The sequence below is a fragment of the Drosophila biarmipes genome, chromosome X, assembly GCF_025231255.1.
Source record: "Drosophila biarmipes strain raj3 chromosome X, RU_DBia_V1.1, whole genome shotgun sequence".
Lineage (NCBI taxonomy): Eukaryota > Metazoa > Arthropoda > Insecta > Diptera > Drosophilidae > Drosophila > Drosophila biarmipes.
The window spans coordinates 12,276,010-12,297,058 of record NC_066611.1 but is presented as its reverse complement, the minus strand read 5'-3'; the positions used below and the strand labels follow the sequence as shown (position 1 = coordinate 12,297,058).

The following is a 21,049-nucleotide window of genomic DNA, read 5'->3' as shown; positions in this document are numbered from 1 at the left end:
CAACATAAAATATCCAACTAACAACTTAAAATATGTAAAATGTTTATTGTTGAAAACGAAAATATACAATTATTCAGTTATACTTACATGCAAAACTCAACAGTTTATATTCAACATGTAACATTGAACAAAAGACATACAACTAACAACGTAAAACATGTTAAATGTTTATGTTGTATAAATAACTTTACATTATAAAAATATTCAATATTATTTACATTTTACAATGGCCACGTCATCGAAAATGTTAATTACAAATTAATTACTTCGGTGGGAGCTTATAATTCCCAATCAGTTCTAGCTCAAAAATGCATGACCTGTGGGCTATGGTCACCCCAAAATCTAGTTGACCGGAAGTTCCGGCGAGTGTGTGTGTGTGTGTGTTGGTGCTTTTGGACAGATGAATGGACAATATGGAGGTGACACTGGACTCTAGGATGCAGTGCATCGTGATCCTGTCCAGGTATGAACCTTATTCAGGTGTTAATTAAATATTTATAGTCGTCACTAAAGGTGAACTTAAGCAACTTTCGATGTGCAACATTGTAATCAATATGTAACATGTAACATTGAACATGTAACATCCAACATTGCATCCAACATTAAACATACAACATTAAACATCCAACTTACAACTGCAGACATGTTGAATGTTTATGTTTTATAAATAACCTAAGCAAGTTATTGTTATGTAATACTTATAAATCTTACAATTGGCCACGTCATTGATATGCTAATAACAAATTGATCTCTTCTTCTTCTAGTTCTAAGTAGAAATGGATGGCATGGTCACTCGAAAAACAGTTGACCGGAAGTTCCAGCGAAGGATTGTGTGCTTTTGGACAAATCACTGGATAAATATGGATGGATATGGAGCTTTTGCAATGATTATGGATATATATACGGAGGTGTCATCATTCAAGACTCCAGAGCATCGAAAACGTCTTCAGGTATGTACCTTAGTGAATAATATATTTTTAGTTATTCCTTAAGCTAAACCAAATACTTTGAATCAGAAAAGAAAAAATCATGTTGTTAATGGACTCAAGCAAATAAATATGTGCGTACCTCTCGGACCGGACAATTAAAAGCAGTGGTTAATTATTAACTATTAATTGATTATGCAATGCATATATGTACACAAATACATATTATAGATCATAGCCAATATGCAAAAAGTAATCAGCCAGCATTCACAATAATATTTCTTCTATTTTAAGTAGCATATAAGTTATATATAATACATTTAGCTTAGGATGTGTATTGGTAGTATATCTTAATATTTTGTATTCGGTAGGGTATATCTTGTAAGGGGGTGCATCAGGATTTTTTTGGGTTCAGATTTTGGCGAAAAATTCTTTTTTAGTGGTTTTTTGATCGTAGCTTAGCCAAATCAAGGCGTACAGCGAAAAGACCGACTGTTTTGGGCAGCTGGTGGCCCCCGCTAACGATCCCCATCACAAATAGAAATATTTAATTTTTGAAAATTTTTTTCATTTTTTGTAAGGGGGTGCATCAGGATTTTTTGGGATTCAGATTTTGGCGAAAAATTCTTCTTTTTTAGTGGTTTTTTGATCGTAGCTTAGCCAAATCAAAACGCAGAGCAAAAAGACCGGCTGTTTTGAGCAGCTGGTGTCCTCTGCTAACGATCCCCATCACTTAAATAAATATTTAATATTTAATTTCTGAAAATGTTTTTCATTTTTTTAGGGGGTGCATATATTCAACATGTAACATTCAACATAAAATATCCAACTAACAACTTAAAATATGTAAAATGTTTATTGTTGAAAACGAAAATATACAATTATTCAGTTATACTTACATGCAAAATTCAACAGTTTATATTCAACATGTAACATTGAACAAAAGACATACAACTAACAACGTAAGACATGTTTAATGTTTATGTTGTATAAATAACTTTACATTATAAAAATATTCAATATTATTTACATTTTACAATGGCCACGTCATCGAAAATGTTAATTACAAATTAATTACTTCGGTGGGAGCTTATAATTCCCAATCAGTTCTAGCTCAAAAATGCATGACCTGTGGGCTATGGTCACCCCAAAATCTAGTTGACCGGAAGTTCCGGCGAGTGTGTGTGTGTGTGTGTTGGTGCTTTTGGACAGATGAATGGACAATATGGAGGTGACACTGGACTCCAGGATGCAGTGCATCGTGATCCTGTCCAGGTATGAACCTTATTCAGGTGTTAATTAAATATTTATAGTCGTCACTAAAGGTGAACTTAAGCAACTTTCGATGTGCAACATTGTAATCAATATGTAACATGTAACATTGAACATGTAACATCCAACATTGCATCCAACATTAAACATACAACATTAAACATCCAACTTACAACTGCAGACATGTTGAATGTTTATGTTTTATAAATAACCTAAGCAAGTTATTGTTATGTAATACTTATAAATCTTACAATTGGCCACGTCATTGATATGCTAATAACAAATTGATCTCTTCTTCTTCTAGTTCTAAGTAGAAATGGATGGCATGGTCACTCGAAAAACAGTTGACCGGAAGTTCCAGCGAAGGATTGTGTGCTTTTGGACAAATCACTGGATAAATATGGATGGATATGGAGCTTTTGCAATGATTATGGATATATATACGGAGGTGTCATCATTCAAGACTCCAGAGCATCGAAAACGTCTTCAGGTATGTACCTTAGTGTATAAAATATTTTTAGTTATTCCTTAAGCTAAACCAAATACTTTGAATCAGAAATGAAAAAATCATGTTGTTAATGGACTCAAGCAAATAAATATGTGCGTACCTCTCGGACCGGACAATTAAAAGCAGTGGTTAATTATTAACTATTAATTGATTATGCAATGCATATATGTACACAAATACATATTATAGATCATAGCCAATATGCAAAAAGTAATCAGCCAGCATTCACAATAATATTTCTTCTATTTTAAGTAGCATATAAGTTATATATAATACATTTAGCTTAGGATGTGTATTGGTAGTATATCTTAAGATTTAGTATTCGGTAGGGTATATCTTGTAAGGGGGTGCATCAGGATTTTTTTGGGTTCAGATTTTGGCGAAAAATTCTTTTTTAGTGGTTTTTTGATCGTAGCTTAGCCAAATCAAGGCGTACAGCGAAAAGACCGACTGTTTTGGGCAGCTGGTGGCCCCCGCTAACGATCCCCATCACAAATAGAAATATTTAATTTTTGAAAATTTTTTTCATTTTTTGTAAGGGGGTGCATCAGGATTTTTATAGGATTCAGATTTTGGCGAAAAATTCTTATTTTTTAATGGATTTTTCATCGTAAGACCGACTGTTATGAGCAGCTGGCGAGCTCTGCTAACGATCCCCATCACATAAATAAATATTTAATTTTTGAAAATTTTTTTCATATTTTGTAAGAGGGTGCATCAGGATTTTTTGGGATTCAGATTTTGACTGGCGAATAATTTTTGCCGAAAAATTCTTCTTTTTTAGTCGTTTTTTGATCGTAGCTTAGTCAAATCAAGGCGTACAGCGAAAAGGTCGACTGTTTTGAGCAGCTGGTGGCCCCTGCTAAAGATCCCCATCACAAATAGAAATATTTAATTTTTGAAATTTTTTTTCATTTTTTGTAAGGGGGTCCATCAGGATTTTTTAGTATTCAGATTTTGGCAAAAATTGCTCCTTATTTTATTGTCATTGGAGTGGAAAATAAGCTCGACTCAAGGAGGTATGACCTCCGTCCTTTAACCTTTTGTTTTTTTTAAGTATATAAAATTAAAAGTTTAGATAAGGAGTAATGTGCACTCGGATACATCATGTCTATTTATGCAATAGCTTTTGCTTTCTTTTTGTCCGAGTTGTCCAGATGGAGTCGTAGTTCCTAAAACCAGCCGGTGCAACACCTGTGCGGGGCCAGGAAAGGGTACTTAGGCTAGAGGACACAGGGTACATAGCGTATAGTACTTGCAGTGCATAGGAGCGTCGTCGATTAGACGCTTGAATGGCTGCACCCTGCACCCTGCACTCTGAACCCTGCACCTAGAGCCTAGACTCCATCACCCCCTGCTCCCTGTCAGCGCGAAATTGGCTAACGGACAGCTCGGCGCACATGTTCGATTATGGCCGAATCGAGCGACCAAGCAGAACCAGCGGCACATGACCTGGTCTCAGTGGTGGCGAGTAGGAAGGTGGTGTACCCACAGGTACTTGTTAATATCTTAGGTACAATATATTTTCATGTGATAGCTTAGTACACGTTTTTATTATTGGATGACTTATGAATACATTTTTTGTTATTTATTATAACAAAAATACACGTATTCACTAAAACATTGTCCCTAGAAAACTGAAAATTTACAATATATATGATATTTAAAGAAGTCCTAACTATCGTATTCACTAAAACATTGTCCCTAAAAAAACTGAAAATGTATAATATGTATGATATTTTTTAGAAGACGGGTTTTAAATTAAAATACACAGATTCCGTGAGTAATTATATTCTTTAAATTTCATATTAAAATACATTCTGATAATACGTTTAAAAAAAGATCTGGATAAAATGTACTCATAGGTACCTCCAAAAAAGTGTACTTGTATTTATTTAGTTTTTTGAATATTATTTAATAATACTTATATTATATTGAAGGTTAAGTGCATTTTTTTTGCTGTTGTGAAAGTAACTATTTTATTGATCCAATTGATATGTTGGTGTACCATTCAGCTTTTATTTTTTTTTTTAGCTTTGATTAATTTTTAATTTTAATTATTATACTTGCAACTTTGTGAATGGTTAAAATTTAAGAAGAAACTATAATTATATTTATTTTATTTATAAGAGTTTTGGGTATTGAACCTGTATTTTTTTTTATTTTATTACATTTTTCAAAGTCCCTTCCCCGATTGAGAAAGGTACAATAGTGTGTACCTGTGCCATCACTTCCTGGACGCCGAGTTCGATTGGTTTGGAGGGAGGGGGCTTGTCTTCGACTGGGGGTACAGGCATGGGTATAGATATGGGTACTGGTAGGGGTAAGGGTCCTCCCTCCACCGCCCCGCCGACCTGCCGCCTATGTGCATGACTGAGTGTCCGGGGTGGTGGATGTGGAGACGGGCGCAGGCGCAGCTCGGCTCAGCTCGGCGCGGCCAAGTTGGCCTCAGCTCCTGGCGGCCCATCGCATTCCGTGGCCAGTCGCAGCGCGAGTCGGTTAGCCAGGTCGGACCAACCAGTTCCCCAGTTCCCTCTCCCAAGCTAGGCTCAAGAAAAAAAATCCAAAAATAAATAAATAAATAAATAAATAAAAAAAAAACTAACCATTATCCTGCCACACAATACACGTCAATTTTTTTCCCGTGCCTCGCTGCCCTGTTCTCACCCAGTGTGCGTTGTGTGTTCCGTTTGGCTCACGTGATTGAAATTGAGACAGCCAGGACACCATGATTGTCAACATGCCCGTCAATGGCACGGGCAGTGCATCCAGCCCCACATCGAATCCCAGCAATAACAACAACAACAACAACAACAGCAACACCACCAATCAAAATAATAGCAACGGCAACCTGGCCGGCGATTACAGCTTCCTCAAGCGCAAGTACGACGATCAGGAGGATCTGGCCCTGGGCCAGGACTACGAGCCCATCGAACCGTCGAACCCGTGGAAGAAGCGGCACCTGGACTACGATGCCGGCGATCTGCAGTTCCACCTGCAGCTGGAGCACCCGGCACCCGGCCATCCGAATCCATCGACTGCCGCCCCCGCCCAAGCCCAGTCCTCGGCCTCCTTCATCAACGATCTCTTCGCCTACGACAGCAGCCTCCTGGTGCCCGCCGCCGCCTACTCCCACTGCCCCCCGTCGAGTGGTCCGCTCGAGGACAACGGCGGCTGGACGGGCGGCGAGCTCCTGGAGCTGGACCATCGCTATAACTCCGGCCTGCAAGCGGAGCTGGGTCAACTGAATGCCACGCTGCCGCCGCCGCCACCAGCCACTCCATCGTCATCAGCCTCATCATCAGCAGCATCGGTATCAGTAGCACAATCGCAGCACCCAACGCAGAACCCCCAGAATCCCGGCCAGAATGCCAATCAAAATCAGAATTTCCTGGTGCCGCACAAGCAGCGGATAATGTCGGCGGGCCGCCGCACTTCATCCGGCTCGGGAAGCGGTGGCAACGAGGCCACCGAGGCGGACTTCGAGGATAAGAACCTGTCCTGGCTGCTGAACTTCAAGTTCGACGAGTTCCCGCACCTGTCGCCGCACAACCAGGGCCACGGACAGGCGGTCAATCTGCCGGAGGGCAGTGCCCCTCCCCATCCGCCTCCCGCGACGGCGGTGGCCATCAGCACCTCGCCCTGCAGCTCAGCCTCGCCCACATCCGCCTCCGTCATATCCGCCGCATCCGCCACGACCTCGAATCACTCGCTGGGCGCGGGGATGATGGATCAGCGTGCCAGATCGCCCAAGAGCTGCTCCGGTGCGGCGATGCCAACGAGTGGAGGAGGAGGAGGAGGAGGTGGTGGTGGTGGTGGTGGTTGCCCTGGAGCATCTGGAGGTCCAGGAGCCGGAGTGGGCTCCAACAAGACGGGTCGCAAGTTCGAGGAGCTGGTCATGGAGGTCACCTCCGAGCTGGATGGCAACGACATGATCGTCGCCGAGCACGTAGTCGTCGAGGATACATCTTGCAAAGCGTGAGTACAGCAGAAATGCGGAAAAGTAGATATCAAGATTGTTGGCTTTTGATAAGTCAAAAACTTCTGTTCTCATTTTTTAACTTTATTTTAACCCATAATTTTAGAAAGTTATATTTTCTTTAGAAATTTTAGAAGACTCGTGTTCAATCTCTAAAGTTTTTCTATATACATTTTTAAATTATTGCTTGTTGATTAGTAAAGAGTCTTAAATATACAAGGTTTATACACTTTTGTTCTCGAATGTATTGCTTTGAATAATAGTTTCAAGTTCTCATATCTTTTTCATCTACTAATTATTACTCCATTATTTTTCCTTTGATTAGTAAATAGTACAAAAAATAAGCATTAAACACTTTGGACCTCAAAATATTGTTTTTTTTATGTAATATTCACCAGTCTTCTTTATTTTTTATCAAACAAAAATATAAAAAATATATTTTTTCGGTAAGTAAGTAATCAAAGGGATAAAAACTTAACTAGATAACTAGTTTTTTGTTGTTGATTAGTAAATAGTATCAAAAATATATCCAAAATATACAAAAATATTGTTTTAATTTAAAAAAAAAAAACAGTTTATATAATTTTCTAATGAGTCAATCATATCAATAAGACTGGAGATCTTAAATAATATTTTATAGAAATAGAGATATAGAGATAGAAGTTTGGGTATACTGTTTCTAAAAAAAAACTTTTTGCTTATTTACTATCGCACTAATATTTCAATGATTTATAGAAATGGACTTTCCTTTTAATTACATAGAATAACCAACTTATACTTTAAAAATATTTGCATTTAAATTTGCCACATAATTAATTGATAATACAATAATAATTGATCAAAATATGTTAAAATATATATCCATTTTCGAGACATTTTCTAATTTTTGTGAAACTTTTTCCCCGATTTGTGCGTTCCCCATTTGATTTTGCCGCCGTCGTCCAATCGATGCCACCGACGAATCGACGGATGCCCCCCACCATCGGGTCGCCCAATCACCGCACCACCGAACCAAAAACCCACCCACCCATCTGAAATCCGAAACCAACCACCGCAAAACAAGCAGGCCAAAGAAACCACCGTTCACCTACACGGAGCTCATCGAATACGCCCTCGAGGACAAGGGTGAGCTGACTGTGTCGGGCATATACCAATGGATATCGTAAGTACTACCCACCACCCACACCCACCTCCCACAGCCCACACCCCACACCCACTGAACCGCCCACCACCCACCACCCCCTTTGATGTACGCCATTTTGCAGAGTGTTTTCCTTTTATTATTGTTGAGGGCAGAAAAGCGCCAGCCGGATGCAATTAAACAAATCTTAAGCATTTTTCCTGGGCATTCCCGTTGGCCATTTGATTTTCTCGCTCCTCGAACAACTTTTTCTGTTGTTTCGCGTTGCAGCTCCTTGGTTGTTAACCAAACAACACGGAGTGCAACACCAAGAACAAGAATGAAAGTGCCAAAAGTTAGCAGCTCACCCTAATTTATGGGCTGGAAAATTGCATTTTCCTTGCCCTCTTCGCATATAAGGTGGAGAAGAAAAATGTTGTAACACAAACTATTTGCGGGTTGTTCAACAAGTTGTTTACACCAAGCTGGCATTATTTATTTATCAGATTTTGATATATTCCTTCTAATTGGAACACTTTCTATATGTAAAGGTTGAATAATGGTTTCTAAAAAAAATATTTATATACCTAAAATGTTGATAGAATATTACCTGTTTAATTTATTAGATTATATAAATTGTATTATTCTGCTGGAGTTCCCTTTATTGGTACCTTGACCATTTGTTAAGATGGACTAATGGTTGTCCAAAATAGTATTTCTTTACCAAAAAATGTCATAAAATATTCCTCGTTTCATTTATTTAGTATTTCCATAATCAAATAATATTAAAAAAATCATAAGCATTTTTCTTGTGCATTCCCAAAGATTATTTATTTTTAAACTTATTTTACATATGTGATTGGCTTGTGAAAATATATTTTTTTATTTATAAAAACTAATCTTTATATTTTAAACAACTCTTGTTTTAAAAAAAGTTGTTTAATTTCTATTTCAAGATTAAAATCTTATTTTTGGGTTCTTTAATTTTTTTTAGAAGAATCAATTTTTTTAGGATCTTGTTTTGGTTTATTAGTAAACATTATAAACACTTAAGAAAATTAATAACATTTTGGGAAATGGCAATAAGTTGCTTATGATTTTAACAATTTTATTTTTTTAACCCAAAAAGATCTAGTTTATTTTTTTTTATCAAAACTATAATTTTCGTTGTTAAAAAACAATCTTAAAAATGGCATCGCACTATAACTGTCTAAACATAAAGTAGTTTTAAAATTATATAAAATGCTTACCCATAGACTCTCAAAACACCTTTTGAAAACCATTTTCCCTTTAAAATAGAAAAAAGTAATAAACTTACTATTGATTATTGTTATATATTCTTTGTTTTTGAACTCCATTGAAAAAGAAATACTCGAAATTCAAAACAACAACCTGCATAAATTTCTGGTTTAGTTAACCAGTTGTCTGTTAAGAGCCAAACTTTATAGACATATTTTATAGACTACCCTTTTCTTGCCGTCCCGAGTTTTGGTTTTTTTTTATCATTACCTACTTTCCGCAGACCACCCACTTTTCCGCCGTCATATTTCCCCCCCCCCCCCCCCATCAGCCCATTTTTCCCACACCACCCCGGGCCCAAGTTAAGTTGGAAAATGTCAATTCGACGAGAATCGTAAACGGAGAAAACGAAAACTTTTAACACATTTTTCAAGGTTCATTAATTTGGCATTCGGCGCCCCCCTTGCACTCCGCACCTGTGCTTTCCTCTTCGGGGGCCAAAGAATCAGTGTAAATATTTGAAGCCGCAGCCGAAAATGTTGCGTGTAAATATCCTATATAAATTTACATACAAAACCACCCCACTTTGGGGTGGGGCAGGCAAATAATTTATGACATTTGCCCATCACCTGCGCACCTCCCCTGCATTTAATGTAATGAACCGACCGACCGACCGTCCATCCGAGAAGTTTCGTTTCAGTTCGGCCTGTAGTTTGGGGAACTTTTCATTAACCATTCACAAATTTACTTTGCGGCTCCCAGTGGGTAGTGGGTGGTTTTAGGGGGCGATTTTCCGCAGGGATGGGTAGTCCCAGGGCCGTGTCCTCGTGCAGTCAAGGCGAAAATGGCGCCTGCGCAGGGTTTTCAGCCATCAAACCACCGAAAACCCCCGCTTTTCCAATGGCAATTTACGGAACTTTGCTCGCCCACGCGACTTCTAAAACCCACCTCCGCCTCCGCCTCCACCTCCACCTCGAAAACCCCTTCCAACTCCTAATCGTTGCGCCCCGGCAATTGCCCATGAAATTTCCACTGCTCACAATAATTATTAATTGCGAGGGTTGGGGGTGCGCAAGTCGGGGTCCTTCCGGCTTTTCTACACCTTTTACATGCATCATTGCATCCCGGGGATCAGGTGTTTGACGTGCCTATGCCCATGCCCATGCCCAAATGCTAGAGAGCAATTACCTGGTTCGGAGTTCGGGGCTCTGGGTTCGGGTTAAGGGGTTAAGTGGGTTAGGCGGTGGTGGCTGCACCTCCGCCCCTTCTTCCGGTCAATTCCCAATGCATATTGAGTGTTTATGGGATGCGGATCATGCTTGATCGGCCAGGACATGTGGCAGGGGATCCACTCTCACCCTTCGATAACCGCAACTGGGATAACCAGCAGAATTTATGGGTGATGAAGATAAGAGATAACCCTCTGACATCTAAAAAGCACTCCTTAGTTCCTAAGGGACACTCGAATTTATGCATTTGAATATCCAGCAAAGAAACCCAACTTCAAATAGTAAAAGAGTTCTAAAAAATTCAGAATTTCATCTTTAAATAATATATTCATTTATATAGATACTTGTCTATCTAATAATATACTTTTAGAACTATAATATTTAATAACATAAATTTGAATACTTTTGCAATTTCTTTTAATACAAAGTTTTAGGAGTATACTTATTTTTCCTAGCCACAAAACTTCCAAAAATTTCAGCTTGGACTTCAAGAAGTCTACGTCAAACTTTAGATAAATAAAGTTTCCCTTCTTAATACAAATTTATGGAAATATCAAGGTTGATTTTGATTTTGTCCTTAGCGAATTTCCGTTTGGGGCAAGCCCTAAGATTTCTTGCCCGCGACCAAGGACTTTCCTCGCCCAATGAAAAACCACTTTGTTTCTTGGCTTAACAAACCGCCAACCAAGATCGAGTCCCATGTTCTTGGGATAACTTTGGCTTTCGATTTACAGGGGTTTTCCTATTCTTTTTGGTGGAGGCGTGGCCGGCCACAGTTACGCCCAGGCAGTGGAAAAAATAAAAATAAAAAAGCCCAAAAAATTGGCAATTGCCATTAAAAAGTTTTTCATTTTGCACAACCGAAATGAGGCAACTTCTACTTTCGACTCTCCTCCTGGCCATAAATCCAGGCAATTTCTTTTATTGGCCGGGGCGAGCCAACGAGCCGCAACAATTTATGAACTGACTAGCGCAGTGCAATAAATATATGTGAGGGCCTCAGAGCCGTTCAGATATATACTATAAATTCGCATATATATATATATATATATAGATGTATTTGTGTATATTTTTATATAAATACGGAATACGGATCCGGGGCCAGAAGTAGTTGCCCAGTCTGGTGGCCCGGTCCTTGCTGCCATGTCAAAAAAAATGAAGCGCCAGAGTGTGTTTGAGGTGGCTTGCGTGCCAGGCACTTCCAGACACGGCCCGGCCCATTTGGGCCTTTGGGCCTCCAGGTCTTTAAGCCTGTAGCCCGTAGCCAGTAGCCCTCCGAGCCTCCAAAGCCCCCGAGCCAACCAACTAGTCCGAGCGACCATCGCAGCCTATCAGACCTCATCACGGCCCGGAATGGCTGCCTTGGAGGCGAGGCGATTGGAATGGGACTGGATTGGATAGTCAATTACATAGAATTCCTCATCAGGGCTGGACAGCGACTGGTAGCAAGCATGAACACTTTTCAAATTGAACTTTCGAACATGAAAATAGTCAAAAAAGCAATAACATTACCAAAACCCGCATTTGTCATCTACGGAGCATCTATCATTTATCAACCAAGCTTGATATGCCTTTTTCCACAGATTAGTATTATAAAAAAACATTAAAGTTTAATTATTAAGTTCAAACTCTGATAATTAATGCGGAAAAAGAAAACAAAACTTAAAAAATTGAAAGTCCGTTAAAAACTTTTCTCATCTAATGTAATTAATAACTGACAAAGCGAACGGCAATGCACAGCTTTAAACATTTTTCCTCAACTTAAATTTAAAGCGGATGATATACTTGATATAGTTATTATTAACGAACTGAATGGGTGGAAAGTGGGGCGGGCATTCCGTGTATTTCGACAATTTCATAGCAGAACTCACCTGCCCTTCTCTGTAACTTTTTTTTTTTTTTTGGTAGTCACCCGAATTCAAATACGAGGCAAAGTCAGTCAGTCAAATTCATTGACAACGATGACGACGCTGATAGCGGGTATTTGATTTTTACCAAAGCCAACGAAGCCACTCAGGAGCTCCAACCATCCAAAGCAACCAGAAAGTGGGTGGTTTCTACCCCCACAAGGTAATCCCCCTTCGAGTGGAGAACTACGTGCTTGAAGCCACGTTGACAATTCGACAAGTGCGGCAGGCAAAACATGATATACACACTTGTACTTGCATACATAATTTACCTTTTCCACCAGATGGATAGCTGGCTGTATATATTTATATATCCACAGCCGTGCCATCGATTGGCTCGGTGCATGATTAAGACCAGACAGTCATGCAGCGCCCATAAACATAAACTATCCCATCCGGGCTCTCAATGGCTGACTTAATATTTTGAAATTTACAAGTGCAGGCGGCGAACGGAGAAGTGAAGAGGTTTTTGGACAGTTCTGAGGTTGTCATTAATTTTTTGACTTGTGCAATCCAAGGCTTCAAGTCTTAAGACTGTTTGAAATTATATTTAAAAGAAAATGCATTAAAGGAGGTGAAGGAAATTTACAGTTTGATATTTGAACAGTAAAATATTTTAATTAACTAATGATATTAATAATAATAACATTTTCATTTTAATATCTTCGTGCGGAAAAAGGAGTTGGGAATTTTAACCATATAAGAATAATGATGTCCCTCAGCCGGGACATCATCCATTTTCTAAATGATTGTAAAACAAGCTTGAAAGTAAATGCACTTGTAAATTAGATATTGATTGTATTTCATATTTTTTATATAAAATAATGTGCGTTCTTGTACATTTATAAAAAAAATTTACTTTATGTATTGCGCAATTTATTAGAAAAAATTATACCAAAACAAACTGAAACAGTCAGAAAAATAGACTTGGTGACATACTTTCAGTAGCATAAATCCCCCTAGAACCATCTAGATGTCCGGAACTGTTGGAAATACCACCTAACATATGTATAACAACTTCTGCCCATCAGAAAGCTCAACTATCATTGGCCCAGCTCTACTCTTTCCACCAAAAGAAAAACCAGCCAAGTCACCGGCAAATGGAGTTGATTTCATTCATTGGGATATTGGATCCCAACTCCGGTACAGGCAATTTCAAGTGCCATATCATGGCTTGATGCGTCATGACGGGCTGCGTGCCAAATCCTCGCGAGAGTCCATATATATCTCGGTCTCGGAAAGGTGGATCCACACATCCCCCACACATCGCTGTTATCAGGACATTGCCGGGGGGTCATTAGGGACTTCGCCGGGGGGCGGCGAACACCGTAGATTTCCATATTTCAGTTCATTTCTCCATTTATGAGTCGTCATTTCTCTCCCGAAAGAGGGAAAATCCGAGAAGGAACATAAGGAAAAGCGAAAGAAACAGTTGGGGGGATAGAAGGCTCCCGAAACTCCTCTTTTCCAGCTCGCGTGCTGAAATTTTTTGGATTGCTTTCGAGCTGAAATGTGGGCGTAGAGAATGGTGGAGAGTGGTGGGAAATCCCCCGGGGGGCAGTGGCAGTTAACCAATGACATAGCCTGACCCATTCGGGGGTTGTTTTTCCACCTCGGCGCGTGCCGCCCACCCACTCCAATCCGCTGTGTGTCGTAATTTGAAATACTTTCCATTTTGTTGTCCGCCAAAAACCCCACCCAAAAAAAAAGGAAACCCAGCGAAGAATCCTGGCACGCGATGTCCTTTCCGGTCGTCGTTGTTTCCTCTTTACATCTGAAAAGTGGTGGTATAGCTAGCTGGTAGTAGTGGGCTGATTGCGGGCTCTTCCACCTGCTAGACATGGGGCATACTCCATTTCTTTTTTTTTTTTACCATCTATCCACCTTCCGAAATCGCCTGTTCGTGACTGACTGGCAAATAAAAACGAGCCGGAGAGCCCGGGAAAAAGGACTGAAACGACGCATAATTTGTGCCAGTGTCCCTGTCCATGTCCTTTTCCGTTTTCCATGTCCGTGTCCATCGCCATGTCCATGTCCGTATACGTTATATGCTATATGGTAGATGGTATACCCCATTTGTATGGGTCTGCCGCAGTGCTGTGCGATGACGTGTTTTCATGAAAACTGCCTCGTTTCCGTTCCGGATTGGCTGGTCGGCAAAAGGGGCTGAAACTTTAATTGCAATTGGTCAGCTGGCCAACTGGCCAGTGGTGAGTGCCCATTAAAAAGAGCCAATCCCAAAAAGGACTTCAAAACTGTTACTTACATAGAGTATAGGAATATACTAGATTCGTCATAAAGTTTCTAATAGGTCTCGTTTCCGACCCTATAAAGTATACATATATATTTATAAATCAATAGCCGAAAAATGATTAAAAAGTTATAAACTTATAAGAAATGGACGCTAGGTGCCGCTGTTTCAGTGCAATCTTCGAAGCAGTCGATTCGCTGCATGCACATCTCCATCTCCCTCGCACTCCTCTAAGCTAAGTGAAGGGAAATTATGAGAAAGAATAATAAATCTTATTTGTATAGTTAGTTTTTCTATTTTTTTTTTTAAATACTAAGATTCTAATTTTTTAAATCCCTATTAAAATGCCATATTTTTCGTAATTTTAGCGATCGCTTTCCCTACTACAAGTCCAATGATGATCGCTGGAAGAATTCGGTTCGACACAATCTCTCGATTAACCCACATTTTCGCAAGGGCGTTAAGGCACCCCAAGGAGCCGGTCACCTGTGGGCCATTTCCAGTGGAGATTCAGCGGAGAACGTGCTGGCCTGGGAGCATGTAAGTAAAACTGACTTAGAGTCCATTGAACAACCTTAGAATAATCTAATTTAAATTGCAGAAGAAGCAGCGCCTGGACTTGTTCTTCAAAATGGAGTCGATCAACCGAGAGCGCATACAGCAGCACCAGCAACAGCAGCAGTTGCAGCAGCAACATCAACACCACCAGCAGCAGCAGCAACAGCAACACTCGCCGCAACAGCAGCAGCAACATCAGACGGCACAGCAGCAACATGCAGCACAGGCCAGCAGTTGCCTGTACGACGAAGCGGCGGTGGCAGCGGCCACTCTCACCCAGGAAATGATGCATTCGTCCGGAGGATCAGGTGGTGGTGGCGGTGGCAGTGAGGCCAACCAGCAGCAGCACCACCACAGCCACCAGAGCCACCACAACCACAATCATCACCACCAAAGACTGTTGCCCTTCAACGATCTGCTCAGCGACGATGAGCTGCGAAAGACGGCGGGTCAAATCCTGAATGGCATCCATCGCGAGGTGGAGGTGCAGTCGGTCAACTCCATCATCAGCACCTACCACGATGTCCTGCTGGATAATGGTGAGGCATTATTCTATAAGAATCATTGGCACCACTGGCAAACTGAAGTCGAGATTTCTAAAAGTGTTTATTAATTTATGTACAATGATGCGTAGTCAATAAATTATAATAATTTCGGTCTGATTTTTTGACCAACAATTGTATATTATTTTAAAAAAATGTAAGTTTGTTTCTAATTTGAAACCATTTTCCATTAAACCATAAAGTTTTTAATTTTATTTTATTTAAAAAACTATATTTACGCTGGCCAACAAAGTGTACAAAAGTTAGACAAATTGGTTAATATTCAATTTCCCGTAGATCCCTTAAAGTGAAAATAAAAACTAACACCCCCGGCTTAAAGAAAAAGTAAATAAAATAGTATATAAGATTTTATAATCTTACTAAAATATTTTTAAATTAATTTACGCTACTAAATCTGATTTGCTTTACGTGCTATGTATTTTTATTTAAATTAAAAAATTTAGTACACCATTTTCACTTAGTTATGGTTGTAATCAGTTGAACAATTTCTAGTAAGCCCCTAATAACCAAGTGTTTCTCTCTCTCTTCGAACAGAAGACTATCTGAATCCCATTCACAAGGATGTGGTGGTCACGGAAAGTGTCCTGCGGCAGCACCACGGAAACCTTGGTGGCGGCGGCAACCATTTGGGAGGCAATGGCCATATGGGCGGTGGCAGCGGCAGCTCGCAGTACTACATCACGGAGATCGATCCCATGGAGCTGGGCATCCAGATGTCGCACCAGGTGGAGCCCTCCGAGGAGGAGGTGCTCTTCAGCGACGAGTTCAACCTCAACTACTTTGGCTACAATCCCGGCAGTGATATAGTCGCTTGACCGCGCAGACAACAGAGCCCAGTGTCAGCTCCTCCAGCTCCCGCTCAGCCAAGCAATTGAAAAACATATCGCTCGTATATATCGCCCGAGCCTGCTCCATGCCATCGTAACAATCGTAATTGTAGCCGATCTACTCATAAGCCAACTCTAAACGAATACTAGTCACACTTGAACAACACTTACATGTAACCACCTAAAAACCAAAGCCCCCATTTACCATTTACTATTTAGACCCTATGTATAGTCTAGTCTTGAGTGTACCAATACCCTCCCCCTCCTCCTAACATATTTTTTTTGTCTATACTTTAGTTAAATACATAGTCGATAAGTAGCTTGCTAGCCCTAAGTACTTAATCGTATAACAATGTATCTAACTGCAGATATAACATACATACTTAGCTCTTGCTCGTCTCCGAATTTAGTTAAGTGTTTTTACATGTAGCCGAATATCCGTAAACAATACCAGGCAGATTGATCTCTCCCCTCTCCTCTAATATGTTACCAAAAACTAGGGCTAGAGATCAGACAAGATAATACTCATGTCCGTAGAACTAATGGCACCCAACTGGTTTTATTCATTATGGCAAAATAAACCTTTTTTTTTATTAAAACAATTGAGACAAAGATTTGGCTTGAACAAAAAATTGGCAAAAGACCAAAGCCACTTGTGGGTACAAGCGTCTCTAATCCTTGTGTATGTCTGCGCGATGATAGTCGTCTGTGAAATTTATATTGACTCTGGGCGGAAAAAGGAGTTGGGAATTTCAACGATGTACATAAGACTCAGCCAGGACATCAACCAATTTCTATATGATTGTTGAAGCAGCTAAGTTGCTTGTAAGTTGGAAAGTTGACTCTAGAAATATTTACATTTCTTTATATTTGAATGATAGTGCGTTATTTTAAGTCTTATGGATATTATATTTATCAGTATTTTATTTTATGTTTATTATTTATAATTTTTTTATTTTGCTAGAGATCGTTTAGTAGTTCTCTAAACTTTCGCTAGATGGCTAGCATTAGGCTATCGGTTGTTAAGGCTATCGATATATTTTCTATCAGTTTCCTAACAATTCAAATTTGAAAACAAAAGCATGGAAGCAGAAGGTAAAACATAAATAGTGAGTTTAGGCTGGCAACGCTGAAAACGAAAGAAGAAAAACTGTATTGTTGATAAGAGATTCAATGAACCGGTAAAATACTACGCTTTTGGCCGACTAGAGGGCGCCTGCAGGTGCTCAATTGCAGTTTTCAGGTGTTTCTCACCTCTCTCTCTCTCGCGCTGTTACCTCTCCGCTTTCACTCTCTCATTTTGTGCCATTTAAGTTTGGTTGCCTTAAAGGTAGGTTCTTTGCCCGCCTAGAGGGCGCCTGGCGATCGCTGGCCAGCAGCGCCTCCCTCCGGAAGCCAGGGGCGACTAGTGATTCGGTGAGAGTTTCTCTTATTTCTCAGACGTTTTTCACTCTCGAAAGCGAACGGACGTGTCGGTCTGCGGCGGTTTGTTTTCGATTCTTCGGCGACTTTGACTTTGTTTGCCTTTGCCAGTGTCTTTGCGCCTGGCTTTGCGTTTGCGCCGTTGCCACACAATTGCCTTTTGTTGACGTGCGCGTGTGTCTTGGCCAGTGCGTTTGCCTTGCTGGGCCCAAATCACTTGTTGCTTGGCCAAAAACGAAAGATATAAAAACATCAATAGTGCCAACCTGCTTGCTGGCGGAGAAAAACAAATAGCGACCGAGCTGGGTTTGTTTGTGTTTTGGTTATTTCTTGAGGTTTTCGAGTTTTTTGAGTTTTTGTTCAAGTGAAAGCGTGTGAAAAGTGGCCAGCTCCCGGGGCCAAAGCCCTCTCGCACTCTCCTCCGGGCTCTCGCTCTCTCTCTCTCTCTCTCTTCTGGCAAGGGAGTGATAGCCTCGACAAACTCAAGAGCCCGCCATATCCATATCCTGCCTTGCGGCCAGCCAAAGCTTCCGGTCAACATGCAACCGCAACTGTTGCAGCGCCCCAGCCTCCGTCCTTCAGCGTCATTGGCCCCATCACCAGCGTTTTAGCCACAGGTGCTGTGAGAACAGGTAAGTGAGCAGCCATACCTACAACTATGCATGCCGGGGTTACGACATCCAGCTAATCTGATTAGGCATTCGGGGGCGGGGGGCTGGCTGATATGTGAGATCCGACCATCCAGCCATCCATCCATCAATCATTCGCCCAATCGCTGATCCGCCTGGGAAGTGATTGGCTACAGAACCCTCGAGGAGTGGAAAGGGGCCCTGTCGATATGGGTGATCCCCCTCAAAAGGGAAGAGTTCTCACTTGATTTTTTGATTACCCAGGAAAATTGGCCTACTGGAGGCCGGATATAAGTTGGTTTTCCAGTTGGAAAAAGGCATTATTATCCCCAGAGGAATAGGTTAGGATAGAAAAATAAGTGTTGGGTAACAACATTTTTTAAAAGAATTGTTTTATTTGTGAAAGCTAACTATAAGCTAACTTATGATTTTTCATTTCATTTAAACTACTTTTAAGTGATCTTGTTTCGCAGATATTATAATCTAAAAAAATATATAAAATTATAAATACAGATTAGAGTTGTATTACATAAGATTATATTTTATAGATTACAAAATCTGCAAAGCAAGAGCACTTTAAAAGTAGTAAGATACATTAACTAAGCTTCGTTTTACTTGATACCAAATAAAATGTAGAGCTCTTCTAAAATATTAACACCAAAACTGAAGATTCGCCTTCAGCTACACAAAAAGCCAAAACAGCTTCACGGCCTGCGAAGGTCTCGCGCTACACTGATTTTCGTTGCCGATTTTTGCCGGCTAACTTTTTATTTTGGCCCGTTCTTGTTTCACATTTTGGGCAATTGCTTTTTGTAATGTTTACCCAACTGGACTGTGTTGCTCCGGCTTCTGGGGCTGTCACTTCATTCACTCGGATGCAGACAAGTAGTTGGGGTTTCGGGGTCAGCCACTCGCGATGCCATCGCATACGTGAGGTACGCGGTCTTTTTGCCATATTTCAAGAGCCGCTGATTGATGGCAAAGGTTTTGCTTTAGTTATTGAATTTTTTTTTTGTTAATTTATATATATATCTTTTACATAAAATTATGGTCGTGAGGAGTGTTGGGAAAACCGCCCAAGGCAGTTTTCCATTTTTTTTTTTGTGTCCGCTGTCCCCAATTGCATAAAATTTGCGTAGCTGCGCCTGTGATTTTTTCTGTTTTTTTTTTTAGAGTGTTTTTAAGCAACTTTTTTAGTTGATTTTCACCTGCCTGAGCGACGCCTTCAGGTGCGTAGCTCCGCGCAGGTAATCGATGCGTTCGTTCGACTTGGCCAAACGCTGTCCCGTTAAGTGTTGTCGCCGCCAAAAGATGGTTAATTGCCGTTGTGGTCGCCAAACCCGTAGTTTTGGGGGCTTTGGGGGGTTAAGAGGCACCGTCTGCGCGCTGCCATGTAATTAAAAACCATCGGCGATCATCGTAGGTTGCCCAGCAATTTCGCGTGGCAGAGGCGAGGAAACCAAAATAAAAATCAAGTAGGGAACTATCGAGTTTTTACTGTGGCATACACCAATTTGGCATCCGAAACTTCTTTAAAAAACATCGATATTAATGGTTTTCCTCTTAAAACATATATTTTTTATTGCCTCTTATTTTAATAAAATTGTAGTAGTATTTTGTAGTCCAAAATAAAACTTTTAATAATGATATTCTATACTTATAATACCATATTCCTGGTAAAAAAAAATGGAATCGCCTTGTTTGATTACCCTAACTTACTACATAGAAGTGGCAAACTTTCCCCTTTACTCCATAAAAACGTTAAAAATATATAAAATCCATAAGAGAGAGAGCAGAAGCGTGGTGGAAAGATTTCCTTGGGCAAAATTCGCCATAAGTTATGGCTGCTATTTTGAATTGGAGCAACAGGCAAGACACACATGCCCCCGGCACACACAAGCAAATGTCAATTTAGCAATTGTTCAAAGCAAATTGCGTGAGACTCGAGCGAGTTGAAGTCGAGTCGGTTGACCTAATGCCGAACCATAGGAGTGATAATAGGGGCATCAAGAAATTGCGGGCTCAAATAGAAGTAGTTGCGATATTTGAGGCCCTAAGAAGTCGCACTGAAAGAGGAACGGCGGATCTTCGATGAAAAGTAGTAGTTGCAAAGTTTCAATAAAAGCTGTGAATAAAAATATATGGATACCTACAAAGTTCTGAATTTCCGAGCCATAAACGGTCTATAAAACATAAACAGCATTATGGAGTGCAACAAGACGCCCGCCTCATTATGCACCCGCCATTCCACTGCCCTTCTTTTGAAGTGCACTGAAAAAATCATCTAAAACTAAAATGTATAAGAAATTCTCTAATTTATTTATGAAAAAACTAATCCGCCTATAAAATATAATATAAAATAACATTTTTTTTCTTTAATCAAAAGTTGTAAATATTTAAATGTCATAGAAATAAATATTTTCATGGAAATAAGAACACATGCTCCACTCCCTTTCTTTTGAAGTGCACTGGAAAAAAACTTAAAGCTAAAATTATCAAGAAATTTGAAATTTATTAAATAAGGAAATTAAACACCTGCTTATAAAATATAGTATAAAACTAAGCTTTCTATTATATATATTTTATTAGTAAATATTTAAACATCAAAGAGATAAATAT

The 21,049-nt window shown here is 40.0% G+C and overlaps 2 protein-coding genes across 6 annotated transcripts in view; both read left to right on the top strand.

Moving 5' to 3' along the window:
- The first annotated feature begins 351 nt into the window (after window positions 1-351).
- On the top strand, window positions 352-16,972 carry LOC108025856 (homeobox protein abdominal-A). Of its 5 annotated transcripts, XM_050888925.1 has the most exons (9): window positions 352-463; window positions 765-950; window positions 2,034-2,201; window positions 2,503-2,688; window positions 5,378-6,684; window positions 7,752-7,847; window positions 14,800-14,971; window positions 15,033-15,528; window positions 16,087-16,972. In XM_050888925.1, exons 5-9 carry the CDS (start codon window positions 5,435-5,437, stop codon window positions 16,365-16,367), a joined length of 2,295 nt encoding a protein of 764 aa, XP_050744882.1. In that variant the 5' UTR covers window positions 352-463; window positions 765-950; window positions 2,034-2,201; window positions 2,503-2,688; window positions 5,378-5,434; the 3' UTR covers window positions 16,368-16,972. The 5 variants fall into 5 exon arrangements, 1 of the variants encoding a protein (XP_050744882.1); XR_007764638.1 differs by lacking the exons at window positions 5,378-6,684; window positions 7,752-7,847; window positions 14,800-14,971; window positions 15,033-15,528; window positions 16,087-16,972 and adding an exon at window positions 2,755-2,920; XR_007764642.1 differs by lacking the exons at window positions 2,034-2,201; window positions 2,503-2,688; window positions 5,378-6,684; ... (2 more) ...; window positions 15,033-15,528; window positions 16,087-16,972 and adding an exon at window positions 2,755-2,920.
- Window positions 16,973-17,816: 844 nt separating this feature from the next.
- LOC108025805 (uncharacterized) overlaps window positions 17,817-21,049 on the top strand; it is a 57,425-nt gene continuing 54,192 nt past the window's right edge. Inside the window, exon 1 of the mRNA XM_044093730.2 lies at window positions 17,817-18,433. The gene's annotated coding sequence lies outside the window, so the exon portion shown is untranslated. The remainder of the gene's footprint in view (window positions 18,434-21,049) is intronic.